This window comes from Monodon monoceros, unplaced genomic scaffold (assembly GCF_005190385.1).
Source record: "Monodon monoceros isolate NGI ecotype Baffin Bay Population unplaced genomic scaffold, NGI_Narwhal_1 Super_Scaffold_7, whole genome shotgun sequence".
In the NCBI taxonomy this organism is placed as follows: domain Eukaryota; kingdom Metazoa; phylum Chordata; class Mammalia; order Artiodactyla; family Monodontidae; genus Monodon; species Monodon monoceros.
Window position 1 is genome coordinate 59,139,696 of NW_021703784.1, and position 13,976 is coordinate 59,153,671.

Below are 13,976 nucleotides of genomic sequence, written 5' to 3' on the forward strand. Positions count from 1 at the left end.
AGTAAATAAATGCTTCATTGTTGGCAACTCAACAGTGCCTCCTCGTGGCTATTAACCAGAATAGCAATACTGAAGTGATTCCAGTTAACTTCTGCTTGGTGTCTGAAAGGAAACTGACAACTTTGAAATCAGAAAACTCCTGGGATCTCCAGTGCTAGCGGAGGGTCAGTGGATAGCTTAAAAAAGAAAATAGTGTACTTCATGATCATAAGGCACGTGGGGATTTTAATGATTAATTTAAAAAATAAAAGATATATAACAGTTTATACTCTGATTTTCTTTTCTCCATTGACATTGAAGAGTCAATATCAAATCCATGACATGAGTCAAGTATTCATAAGGATAGAGTATATCTCAGTATTTTTTTTAATCTCAGTATTTTATAACATATTACATTAGCAATGTTTGACTAAGGACAAATTATATATAATAGTAACATTTATTCATTTCTTCATTTTTCAACCAAAAATTAGTTATCGAGTGCTTTATGTGTGATTAGCACGGTAGTGGTTAGCATAGGTAGTTACCAAGAAGTAAACTACTTTCAAAGAGATTACGTTCAAAATAGCCCATGAATTATCATTATTCCCAATCTTGCAGATTAGGCAATTGAGCAAAAAGATAAATTACTAATGATCATTTAATTAATAGTGACCAGAGTCAAGAGTGAGACATTAGGCACATTTGCTACATAAATCTATTTTTCCTACTACATTTTCGAGGAGTGAGCTGCATAGTTAGACTTCAACTGGATAGTTTTGTAGTTTTCTAAAGCTTTTCAGGCTCCAGATTGTAAATAACAAAGGCAGAGCCCTACGCATCCCAACATATATTGAATTAGTCAGTGCAAGTAAAGTTAGTTTCTACCACAAAGATATCACAGTAACAATGTAATAAAAGTTTACTTCTCATCCACATACCATTCCAATGAAGGTGGGCTTTGTTTCACATCAGCATTTAGAGACCCATGTTTCTTTCATTAGTTGGCTCCTTCATGTTCTTGTCCCTTACAGACTGCCACTTGTTCTTCTGAATCTGTCAGGCAAGTGAAGGGAGAGAATGTGCAAGATTTTGTAGGAGGTTGTAGGGACTCAATCTGGGAGAGAGTTACATCATTTTCTCTGTCATTCCATTGGCCAGAAACTTCACATAAATCTAGCTGGAGACACCAGGTGACTAAATATTTATTTCTTCAGAGAAATTATATGAGAGACCCTCACATGTAAAACATACATAACCTCTTCCCAAATGAGGCTAAGCGAACTCTCATCTAGCCACTATATGCAGCATAGAGTCCAAGATCTCCAGGAGTGTGTGGTCATTTCCATCAGGTCCTGATGTGGTTTCTCTTGGACCAGTCATCTTCCTCCTACTACCACACGTTTAATGGTGGAGCAGAAACTGAATACCAGTCAAAAAGATTCCCAGTTGATGTGAAACATGGAATACATTTAACAAGAACTTGTCAGTGGTAATTCTGGAATACTTTGGGGGCAGGCCTTGCAATACTTTCATCTCCTGACAGTAGAATAAGTTCCCTGACTAGGTCCTGGATATGACTCTGGGAGAATCTCTCCTGGCCATTGTTTTCTATGTCCCTTTTTCTGCATATGTGGGATTGTACCTTCTTCAATGTCCCCCATTGCCTTATATGAAGCAGACATTGGAGAATGTGACTTCTTTTGCAGATACTACATATGGAGACTGCTTCATGTCTGTAAAATATTAAAAATTGTTTTAATTTTTAATCAAAAGGATTTTTAAAAGCCTAGCTCATGTTTCTTTGGCAACGAACCCTCTCGAAACTTAACAAGGATTTTCTTAGGTAAAATTTATTTTTTTTCCTTTTTTTAATGTCTTTTTGCTTTCCCCATGCCACTGCTTTTCTACATAACTGTGTCTACCTAAGGCTATCAGACTTTAGTAGGACAGCTATCCACATAATGTAGTCTCTTCTCAGGGCTGCTTTCTATGAGTCTTTGTTACTTAAAGGCATTCTAAATCTTTCTCTTAACCTTTGACTTCCCAAGTACTAGGAAAATTCTTCAAGGCTTTATATTTATGGCCTTTATGTATTATGATTCATTTCTGCTTGAAAACCAGCTAACTTTCTGCTAACCTCATTTATTTCTCATAATAACTTGTCAAGTGAAATCAGCAATCTCAAACACACATTATTATTTTGAATTCTTTCAACCTTTTCCCTAGAATTGCCATTTAGTAGACAGGTCAACTTGTTAGGTGATCTTTCTAGCACTGGATGTCAATTTTCTCATTGTCTGCAGCCTTAGTTAGAATAACCTTCCAGCTATCAAAAAATCAATTCCAATTTGTCAGTGTTTTAACACAAAACAATTTTATATTTTTTAATAACATCCAGTCCAATGCAATGTGGAAGGGGAAAGCTCTCTTCCTTGCAGTCACTCAGTGTCCTAGCCTCCTCCACTGTGTGGTTCCACCATTTTCCATGGGTTCGTGTGTTCCAGTGGTTTATCTGCAACTAACCAGAGGAGGCGGATAGAGTGCAGAGGGCATCAAGGAGGTGGTAAAAGCCATTCCTGGAAGAGCTGCATGCCATTCCCTTGGACAGGCTTAGTCTTACAGCCTCACACAATTGTAGGTATGTCTGAAAATGTAAATTTATTTGTGTTTACGAGGAAAAAGAATTTGTTCGGAAAAATTAGCCTCGACTCTATCATATATACACATTGATTGCCAAGCTACAATCCAACTTGTGGAGTGAGAATAGTGAGAAGTGGTAGGAGAACCTCTGGAGGTTTCTGTGGTTCTCCTGGTCTCTCTGGGACACTGTCTGCCCTAGAGACTGATCTACATCTTGTTTGCCTCTTACAGATGTTTTATTAAACAATTCACCATCTTTTATTTTAGACTCATAAGAGAGAAAGGCAAAGGGACACTTTTAGATCACTTCCATGTTTTCCAGTGATTCCCCATCACCTGTGGTAGGAAGGAAGAGAAGGCACTGGGTGGAACGTCGGTAAGCTGCATCTCAGGGATAGAAGTTCAATGGATGGAATGCAGGGATTTGAATCCTTCCCCAGACCCAGTCCCCTGCCCAGGACCATCTAAATGTATTCCTGAGACCTGCCTTGCCATTCTGCCATGGTGACATCAGGAGTCCCGTATATGATTCAAACAAGCAATGATTTTCTACCCAGCCTTTGAGTTTATGCAGTTTGTTGTCTACCAGGAGGCACTGTTGTTGGGACATAATTGGGAAGGGAGACTAGAGGAGTCAATATTCTAGGGACAAACAGACCTTGGTGAATTTCCTCAACAAAGTCACTGAATCTATTACATTTACTTGGATGTTTATAATAGAATTAAGAACTGTGTCCTGCTTGAGAGATAGGCTGAGCCTTTTCTTAGACACATACTTCTGAAAAAGTAAATATTGATTTGTCTGTAGATTGAGCCAAAGGAGGGTATTTATGGGTCCATGTGTCTTGCTTCCTCACGGCTGAGGTGAGAGCAGTCTCCTTGACTTCCCAGATACACTACTGACTTAAAAGGAGTCTGAGAAGTTCTGTACTACATTTATCCAGCCAACTAGTATCAGCAAGAAGATATTTCTGAGATGTTTTTTTCCTGTTGTGGGAAAATACTACCTTGCTTAGTATCATCACTTCACTTTCCTTTTGCAGCAAAGTCCTTTTTTCCTAGCCAAATGGATTGCTTAGTTCACCAAATAATAAACATGTTATAATGATCACTATGCCTCATTCTTCCTACTCTCCACTGAGTGACAGATTGATCAATATGCCATATACTCTTGGGAAAGAGCCTCCAGACACTCACTTTCAGTGTAAAGAGGCTTGGATTTTAAGTGTGGAAGCCAGGTTTAGTATCCTGGCTGGGCTATTGCCAGCTGTATGAATTGAGCAGTTAAACTCCCCATATTTCAGTTTCATTGTCTAAAACACTGATAAAAGTAATTATTTCACTGACTTTTAAATTTAATTAATTAATTAATTAAAAACATTAATTTTTTTTTCTTTTGCGGTACGCCAAATATGTAATGGGAGAAAGAGGATGATTGGTCCAAGAGGAACCACATCAGGATGGAGATGACCACACACTCCTGTAGATCTTGGACTCTGTGCTGCATACAGCGACTAGATGAGAGTTTGGGTAGTCTCACTTGGGAAGAGGTTATGAACGTTTTACATGTGAGAGTCTCTCTTTTGTCATTTCTCTTAAGAAATAAATATTTAGTCACCTGGCCTCTCCTCTAGGCAGCTAGATTTATGTGAGGATTCTGGTCAATGGAATGATAGAGAAAATGATGTAAATCTCTCCCAGATTGGCCCCTGAAACATCCCACAAGATCCTGCACTTTCTCTCCCTTCGCTGTGTGACAGCCAGATTCAAAAGGACCTGTGGAGGTCTCAAAGGGTAATGTGGAATACCCACATATGATAGAAGCATGGGTCCCTAAATGTTGACATGAAGCAAAGCCCGCATGCACTGAAATCAGGATGTGGATGAGAAGTAAACTTGTACTGTGCTAAATTCCTGTGATACCTTTATTGTAGTAACTAACTTTACGTGTATTTACTAATTCGATACATGACGGGTTTTGATGTGCACTATCTATATCTATAATCTGGAACATGAAAAACTTCAGAAAACTACAAATCTATCTAATTGAAGTCAAAAAGTGTAGCTCAATCCCTAGACAATACAATAGGAAAAGTAGATTTAGTAGCAAATATGCCTAATTTATCTCTCTTCATCCTTGTCCCTGTTAGTTGAATGACCATTAGAATTTTATCTTTTTACTCAGTTGCCTAGCCTGCAAAATTGGGAATAATGATAATTCATGGGCTATTTTGACCATAATCTCTCTGAAAGTAGTTTACCTCTTGGTAACATCTATGCTAATCACTACTGTGCTCATCACACATAAAGCACTCAATAACTAAATTTTGGATGTGCAGATGAAGAAATAAATAAGTGTTGTTATTACATACAGTCCTTAGCAAAATACTGCTAATATAACATCTTATTAAATATAATAATACAATATACCCTTGTGAATACCTGATTCATGCTATTGATTTGACATTGTTTTTAAATGTCACTGAAAAAAAGGAAACCAGAAGAAAAAAGGAAACCAGAGAATAAATTATATCCCTTTTATTTTTTAAATTAATCATTCAGCTCCCCACGTGCTTATGAGCAGGAAGTACAGTATTTTCTTCTTGAAGCTACTCACTACCACTCCCCCTGAGTGTTGGAATGCCAGTTTTTCAGAGTTGTCAGTCCCCTTTCATAAACAAGCAGAGGTTGAGAACTAAAGTATTGCTATTCCTACTTATAGCCACAGGGCAGCAATACTGACATGTCAGCAACAAAGCGTTTCTCTATGCCTTGCAGTAACGCCATCCTGTTTAGACTCCCTGGCTGCACAGCCTTGAGGTTCCACAGTCTGCCTCTGAGGTCACAGCTCTCATCCTTCACACCCGTATGCTTAGAATATATCCCAAAGCACAGTAGAGTATCAGATGACTATATACTAAGAGGTCCCCAAACTCCACTGTGGAAAACGTAGTTTTGTTCCCTCAGCAATACTTCGGTCTTTGTTATGGGCATTGGTCACCAGCATAGACTCCCTTTTTCCTCCAGATAATTTAATTCCAGGGAACTTGTTGCTCTCTCTTGCCACTGCATCTTGATTTAAATCTGCTCTGGTCCTGAATAGCAGTGTTCAGTGGTTTCAGATCTTCTTTCTCAAAAGGCTCTGTGTTCCTCATGCAAATGTGACTAACCTGCAAACCCGGGGAGTAAAGTAAGTGGCCTTAGTAGGTCACTTCTCCCCCCTTCTCGTGTTCTTAGTGCACCCCTTCCAGGACAGTTGGATCACAGTCAGCCTATTGTAGCACCGTGATTCTTCATAGATCTCAGTTAAACTGAGAAAATATCTGTATCCCACCATTTTATTTATTTTATTTTTTCTTTCAGTTTTATTGAGATATAATTGACCTACAGCACTTATAAGTTTAAGTTATACATATGTTGTGAAATGACTACCACAAGAGTTTCGTTAATATCCAATGTCTCATATAGGTACCAAAAAGAAGAAAAAGAAAAATGCTTTTTTCCTGTGATGAGAGCTTTTAGGATCTACTCTCTTAGCAACTTTCAAATATAGCTTAACTAGAGTCATCATGCTGGACATTGCATCTTTGATACTTATTTATAACTGGAAGTTTGTACATTTATACCCCACCAACTTAAAATGCCTTCAGTTTATGCTAATTCATTCTATCCACTCAAGACAGTGTCCAGAGATCTCTACTAAGCATGTTTTTTAATGCTATGGGAACTTCACAGCAGAGTTGTGTCTGCCATTCAAGACTGGGCTCTTTGACTATCCTGTTCCTCCATCCCCTTTTTCTACATGTAGATTCACCCCAAAGCCTACCTTAGGACCACTGTGTCCCATTCCTTGAACCACCTGCACTGGGCTTGACAATTCTGTGAGAACCTGTGGTCCTCTTAACTTCTCTCCTTAGAACCAGAGCAGAGAGCCACCCTTATGTACATGGCATATCTGTTTGTGCCCTGCTTCTATGAAACTAGAGATGCACTGTAGACACTGTCAACTCTTGACTTATCACTTCAGTCTCGTAAATAAGGGGATGTTCACTGAGCCCCTGGATGAGCAAAAATTGTGCTAGTTACTGTGAGGAATGACAACTGGTGTGTTGGTCCCTACATCCTTACAAATCCCTACAACAAGTTGGTACTATCTATCCCCGTGTGCTCCCAGTTTGAGTCAAGCTTCTCATAATTATGTCAGCTGTTTGCATTGATCTAGAGAAGCCTAGCTGAGGAATTAAGACCTGAATTTTGCCCAACTAACAGACTCTTATTTGAGTTCTTTCTGGGTTTGCAGCTGGGAAAGCATAACAAAGGTAGAGAAAGCACTCCTACAGACCAACAGAGTAGACCAGATGTTTGAAAATATTCCTTGACAACATGTACCATATTCCTATGAATTATATTCTTTCTGTTAGATCTTTTTTTAAAACTCATTTTTATAATCATCCACAGAAGGCTCTTATGAAAATTAAATGTTATCATGCACAAACACTGGTATATTGCAAGTGTTCAAAATATTTGAGCTTTTAATTTCATGATTATTACTATAATTATTATCAATATATAAGGACATTGAGATTATTAGTATCATTAGGCAAGTGGTATTGAAGTTGGCCCTTCTGTCCTCTGAGGGACAGTAGGAGATGGTGGTGCATAAAATTCTTCCGGCAACCATGAGATGGAGAGAATTCCTATTAAAGAATTTCTTTTTAAAAAAATGATAAATACTGAATCATACCTGTGGCTCTGCCTTGAGTAAATAAGAAGCATGTCTGAGGGCAGTAAGAGCCCCTTCTTGTAGGGAAATGGATGTCATTTTTCTTTCCCACTGTTATTGAGTGTGGCTTTAGAAGAATCTGCCCCTGGAACCCACATCAGCATTGAGTTGCAGTTACTTTAATCCCCACAGGGTGGGGCAGTTGATCTCCATTCCTGTTGCCGGCTTAATGCCAAATTCTTTCCTAACTATGAAAGCGCCCCTATAGCATTATGTCACATCTCTTTTTTTGTCTGCACCAGAGGACTTGATTCTGTCTCTGTCTCACTGGGAGGCATGCTGTACTGCAGAGTTCTGCTATAGCTGTCCTTCATGTGGTACTAAGTTTTCAGACTCAAGCAATTGGAGCTGTGCCAATAATTAACTCTTGTCTCTCAGCCCTAGACCCTCCCATCCAAACATCTTGTGATGCTGGGACTTAGACTATAGGACCCTTGGTCAGCCGGCTCCCTCTTAGTTTCCACCTACAGAGAGCAACAGAGAAAGACTGAAAGGTTGAAGCAGAGGAGGGGATATTTTGTCCCTCCTGTCTCTTCCTCTCGTCAGTTTCCCTCAGCAATGACTCTTCCTCCTGGCAATGGAATTGGTTTTAGCCTCCAGGATTGGTTGGTTGGTTGGTTGGTTGGGTTTTGGATTTTGTTTGGGTTTGGGTTTTGTTTGGGCTTTAGAACTTCCAGGATCAAATCAGCCTCACTGAACTCCCTAAGAGATACCACCAGCAGGATAGAGTCCTACCTCAGAGGTCTCAGTCCAGGCTGTAAGGGCACATCCTTGGAGGTCCTGTGACACTAGTAGCATTCAGAGGCAGCACCCGTCCTCAGAGTTGTGAGAGTAGTTCAACGAGCCCACCACCAACCTGTTGTCTCCTAACGACCCAATGCTTCCCAAGTATAAGGTTCTTTTTCTTTTTTAATGACCAGTGTTTTTTGTTTTTGGCCACACCACGCAGCATATGGGATCTTAGTTCCCCGACCAGGGATCAAACCTGTGACCCCTGCAGTGGAAGTGTGGAGTCCTAACCACTGGACCACCAAGGAATTCCAAGTATAAGGTTCTTCCTGCAGGAAGGTTCTTCCTTCTCTGTGTTACCTCAGCATCCCCCTCCATTTTTTTTTTTTTGGTTTTCAAGTCTGCAATACTTATTTAATCAAGTGCTTACCTTAAATTCTCTAAAAATAGCCAGTGGTGGGGCTTCCCTGGTGGCGCAGTGGTTGAGAGTCCGCCTGCCGATGCAGAGGACACGGGTTCGTCCCCCGGTCTGGGAAGATCCCACATGCCGCGGAGTGGCTAGGCCCGTGAGCCATGGCCGCTGAGCCTGCGCGTCCGGAGCCTGTGCTCTGCAAAAGGGAGAGGCCACAACAGTGAGAGGCCTGCGTACCACAAAAATAAATAAATAAATAAATAAATAAATAAATTTTAAAAAATTAAAATAGCCAGTGGGATTTATTTTCTCCTGACTGGACCTGCTGTTACCCAGAAACCTGACACTGTGCTGTGTCTTCCCACCTTCAACTAGAGCTCTTGGGAAGAGTCAACAAGTAAGACTTGACTTTCAGTTCACTGCATGTGCAGCTTAAACACGTGGAGAAGTGGTCAACACACTGACCTGACTTCCCAATTTTTACCCCATTGGTATCCCCCCTCCATACCCCTCTCTCAACCTGTATCCTCATTCTCTAGACTCCCTGAAGGTTGTGAGGCTGCGTAGGACATAGTAGGAGGCTGGCATTGCTTTATATTATTATGAGTGCTCTTTCCCTTTGGTCCTGCAGATGCTTTGTCAGACAGGACTCTGCCTTCTCTGAGAAACCCCTGGCTCTCAGAATAGTAGGTACAAGCAGGAAACACCTATGGACATCCAGAAGGACAAAACACAGGCAAAGGAGAGTAGGGTAGAAGCCTGGTCTCCAGCTTCAATTGCACAAGAAGGGGCATTTCTCTAGAAAGACACCAGGCTGTAGAGCCTAGATTTTAATCTCTGCTCTATCACTTCCCAGATATATGATCTCCAGCAGTTTGTTCTCTTAAAATTATATTTTTTCTGCTATGTAAAATAGAAGTAATAGTACCTACAAGAATGTTGTGAAGATTAATTTACTTCACTATAATTGCCCAGGCTCAAAGCAATTACTCAAGAAAAATGAGTTTCTTCCTCTTGCCTACCCCATCCTGAAATAGGTAAGAATAAAGGAAGAAACCTGGGTCAGGCTTTTCTCTAGCTCACGTCTGGGCAAAATCACTGAGAAGGAAGGGGAGAGAGAATTAGAAATCTATTCTACATATTCACATCCCTCTCTGCAGCAATTTCTGAATTCCTTGTTTAATCTCTTTGGTTTGAACCCCATATACAATAGGGTTCAAGGCAAGGGATGTGAAGTGGTGAAGAACATTGAGCAGAATCAGGGTGTCCACGGGGATGCTCTTTCTGGCCACATCTGTCAACATCACAACCAGCAGGATGGTGCTGAAGAAGAGGATGAGGAGGGAGTGGGAGCCACACATGCTCAGAGCCTTGACTGCAGCCCCCTCAGCCTTGAACTTGAGCACAGCTCTTAGGATGAAGATGTAGGAGATGAAGATGAGGATGAAATCTGAGCCTAGTAAGGTCCAACCAGCTACAGATTGGTAGATTCTGTTCAGGGTGAAATTGTCACAGGAGAGCTGGACACAGGTTGGCACAGATGCAGTTCGCAATGACATTTTTCCCACAGTAGAGGAGCTAGGCAGAGAGAATGGGAATGGGTACAGTGAGAAGGGCATTTCGTATGACAACGAAGACACTAGCCTTGGCCACAAAGTGGTTAGTGATGATGGATGGGTATCTCAGTGGATGGCAGATGGCCACATAGCGGTCATAGGCCATGACTATGAGTGTGCAGGACTCCATGGCGAGGAAATTATTCATGATGAACATCTGGAGGAAACAGGCAGAGAAGCTGATGGACCTGAGGTCAAACCAGAAGATGGCCAGGACCTTGGGGATGGCAGTGAGGCAGAGCACCATGCCCAGGAGGGAGGGCAGGCTGAGCAGGTAGTACATGGGCTTGTGCAGAGAGGCCTCCAGCTGGATGGTGATCAGGAGGGTGGCGCTGGCCCCCATGGCCAGAATGAAGAGGAGGCTGAGGGACAGGGACAGCCAGTGCTGCCAACTCTGGTAGCTGGGGAAGCAGATGAGGAGAAATTCAGAGACTGGAGCTGTGGAGTCGTTGCTGGGTGATGCCATCCAATGAATCTTGAGCTGAGAAGTCTTTTCTTGACTATTTTCTTGGGCAGATACAAGAGGTAATTTTATCTAATTGACTTCAAGAATAACAATAGGTACCTTACAATATTAAAAGTGTTCAACAAATTAATTCAGTATGGTACCAGTGTAAGAAAAGCAAAACAATAGCATAATGTAGAAGTTGCTTTCTCAATGAAAATTTTAACGAGCACGGGACCAACTTGTCAGCTAAGCAGAAGTTTAATAACATGAGAATATGAATGGCCATTAAACTTTTTTTTTTTTTTTTTTTGCGGTACGCGGGCCTCTCACTGCTGTGGCCTCTCCCGTTGCGGAGCACAGACTCTGGACGCGCAGGCTCAGCGGCCATGGCTTACGGGCCCAGCCGCTCCGCGGCATGTGGGATCTTCCCGGACTGGGGCACGAACCCGTGTCCCCTGAATCGGCAAGCGGACTCTCAACCACTGCGCCACCAGGGAAGCCCCAGGAAGCCCCACCATTAAGCTTTTTTAAAAGGGTATCATTAGTGATCTGAACATGACTAATTCATTGGACTGGTGGCAATAGAAACCAGAATGAAAGGAGTTGAAGATTTCTTAAGTGAGGAAGTGTAAATAGGGAGGGCTGACTATGTAGCTAAAAGGTTCGTTTCAAGCTTGTCATTAAAGAAAAGAGCAAGACAGAAATGAAACATACTGTAGCATACCTATTTGTCTGGGGAAAGATTATGAATTCAGAAGGAAAGTAAGATAAATGAAGTAGTTAGTTCATTGAGAATGCAACTTCTACTATTATTATAGTTTCTTTGTAGCCCTTTACACATAGATTTTGTACCCTTCTGTCTCCCTCCACCCGACTCAAATATCTGAGGTCAAATAACATGCACTTTTCATTTATACACACCAACATTCTCTAACACCTCATAGATACTTAACAAAAGCCTGTTGAAAAGGGTTTTTTAGTTCCTGGACCTTGGTGTTTACACTGATGGGAAATTTCAAGGAAGGAAAGTGAAAGTGGAGAATTAACCAGAGTTGCAGTGCCGAAGGGAATCCTGAGGAAGGGAAAGGAGAAGCTCTGATCAATACTACGAATGGTGGCTATATTTTAAATGGATAACCAACAAGGACCTACTGTATAGCACAGGGAACTCTGCTCAACATTATGTAACAACCTGAATGGGAAAAGAATTTGAAAAAGAATAGATACATGTATATGCATTACTGAATCACTTTGCTGTACACCTGAAATTATCACATTGTTAATCAACTATACTCCAATATAAAATAAATTTTTTTAATTTAAAATTTAAAATATTTTAATAAATATTTTTAAAAACTACTACAAATACTGGTCACTGAGGGTCTGTGCGGTGGACTTCAGAGGATGGACTGGGCATGACACAAAATGCATGTTGGAACTTGGAGGCTTATTCATGCCACTGTCTGCAGGTGCTCCTCGAGAGCCTGTCCCTTGGTGAGTGGGAAAACCCTGGGCTAGGTCTCTGACTTAATAAATCTTTTGCCCTTGCCCTAAAACAAACACAGAACCACTCTATTGCTCCGAATATGTTAGTAAGAATTTTCTTGAATTCCTTCGGTTTAAATTATTACTAACTTTATCCATACAAAATCTCAGGAGACGAGGGGAAGATGGCGGAAGAGTAAGACGCGGAGATCACCTTACTCCCCACAGATACACCAGAAATACATCTATACGTGGAACAACTCCTGCAGAACACCTACTGAACGCTGGCAGAAGACCTCAGACCTCCCAAAAGGCAAGAAACTCCCCACGTACCTGGGTAGGGCAAAAGAAAAAAGAATAAACAGAGACAAAAGAATACGGACGGGACCTGCACGAGTGGGAGGGAGCCGTGAAGGAGGAAAGGTATCCACACACTAGGAAGCCCCTTGGCGGGCGGAGACTGCGGGTGGCGGAGGCGGAAAGCTTCGGAGCCACGGAGGAGAGCGCAGGAACAGGGGTGCGGGGGGCAAAGCGGAGAGATTCCCGCACAGAGGATCGGTGCCCACCGGCACTCACCAGCCCGAGAGGCTTGTCTGCTCACCCGCCGGGGCGGGCGGGGGCTGGGAGCTGAGGCTCGGGCTTCTGTCGGAGCGCAGGGAGAGGACTGGGGTTGGCGGCGTGAACACAGCCTGCAGGGGGCTAGTGCGCCACGGCTAGCCGGGAGGGAGTCCGGGGAAAAGTCTGGACCTGCCGAAGAGGCAAGAGACTTTTTCTTCCCTCTTTGTTTCCTGGTGCGCGAGGAGAGGGGATTAAGAGCGCTGCTTAAAGGAGCTCCAGGGACGAGCGCGAGCCGCGGCTAAAAGCGCGGACCCCAGAGACGGGCGTGAGACGCTAAGGCTGCTGCTGCCGCCACCAAGAAGCCTGTGTGCGAGCACAGGTCACTATCCACACCCCCCTTCCGGAGAGCCTGTGCAGCCCGCCACGGCAAGGGTCCCGGGACCCAGGGACGACTTCCCCGGGAGAACGCACGGTGCGCCTCAGGCTGGTGCAACGTCCCGCGGCCTCTGCCGCCGCAGGCTCGCCCCGCATTCCGTACCCCTCCCTCCCCCCGGCCTGAGTGAGCCAGAGTCCCCGAAGCAGCTGCTCCTTCAACCCCGTCCTGTCTGAGCGAAGAACAGACGCCCTCCAGCGACCTACACGCAGAGGCGGGGCCAAATCCAAAGCTGAGCCCCGGGAGCTGTGAGAACAAAGAGAAAGGGAAATCTCTCCCAGCAGCCTCAGAAGCAGCGGATTAAAGCTCCACAATCAACCTGATGTACCCTGCACCTGTGGAATACCTGAATAGACACCGAATCATCCCAAATTGAGGGGGTGGACTTTGAGAGCAAGATTTATGATTTTTTCCCCTTTTCCTCTTTTTGTGAGTATGTGTATGCTTCTGTGTGAGATCTTGTCTGTATAGCTTTGCTTCCACCATTTGTGCTAGGGTTCTATCCGTCCGTTTTTCTTTTTTCTTTTTAAAAAATTTTTTTTCTTAATAATTATTTTTTATTTTAATAATTTTATTTTATCTTCTTTCTTTCTTTCTTTCTTTCCTTCCTTCCCTCCTTCCTTCCTCCTTCCCTCCCTCCCTCCCTCTCTTCCTTCCTTCCTTCCTCCCTCCCTCTCTTTCTTTCTTTCTTTCTTTCTTTCTTCCTTTCTACTTTTTCTCCCTTTTATTCTGAGCCGTGTGGATGAAAAGCTCTTGATGCTGCAGCCAGGAGTCAGTGCTGTGCCTCTGAGGTGGGAGAGCCAACTTCAGGACACTGGTCCACAAGAGACCTCCCAGCTCCACATAATATCAAACGGCGAAAATCTCCCAGAGATCTCCATCTCAACACC

At 42.8% G+C, this 13,976-nt stretch overlaps 1 protein-coding gene across 1 annotated transcript in view; it reads right to left on the reverse strand.

The window, feature by feature from the left end:
* LOC114887681 (olfactory receptor 56A1-like) overlaps positions 1 to 11,790 on the reverse strand; it is a 35,234-nt gene extending 23,444 nt beyond the window's left edge. The window contains 3 exon segments of the mRNA XM_029209485.1: positions 921 to 1,035; positions 8,565 to 10,070; positions 10,072 to 11,790. Coding sequence (XP_029065318.1) covers positions 9,689 to 10,070; positions 10,072 to 10,628 — 939 coding nt within the window. The 5' untranslated portion in view covers positions 10,629 to 11,790 and the 3' untranslated portion in view covers positions 921 to 1,035; positions 8,565 to 9,688.
* Between the last annotated feature and the right edge of the window lie 2,186 nt (positions 11,791 to 13,976).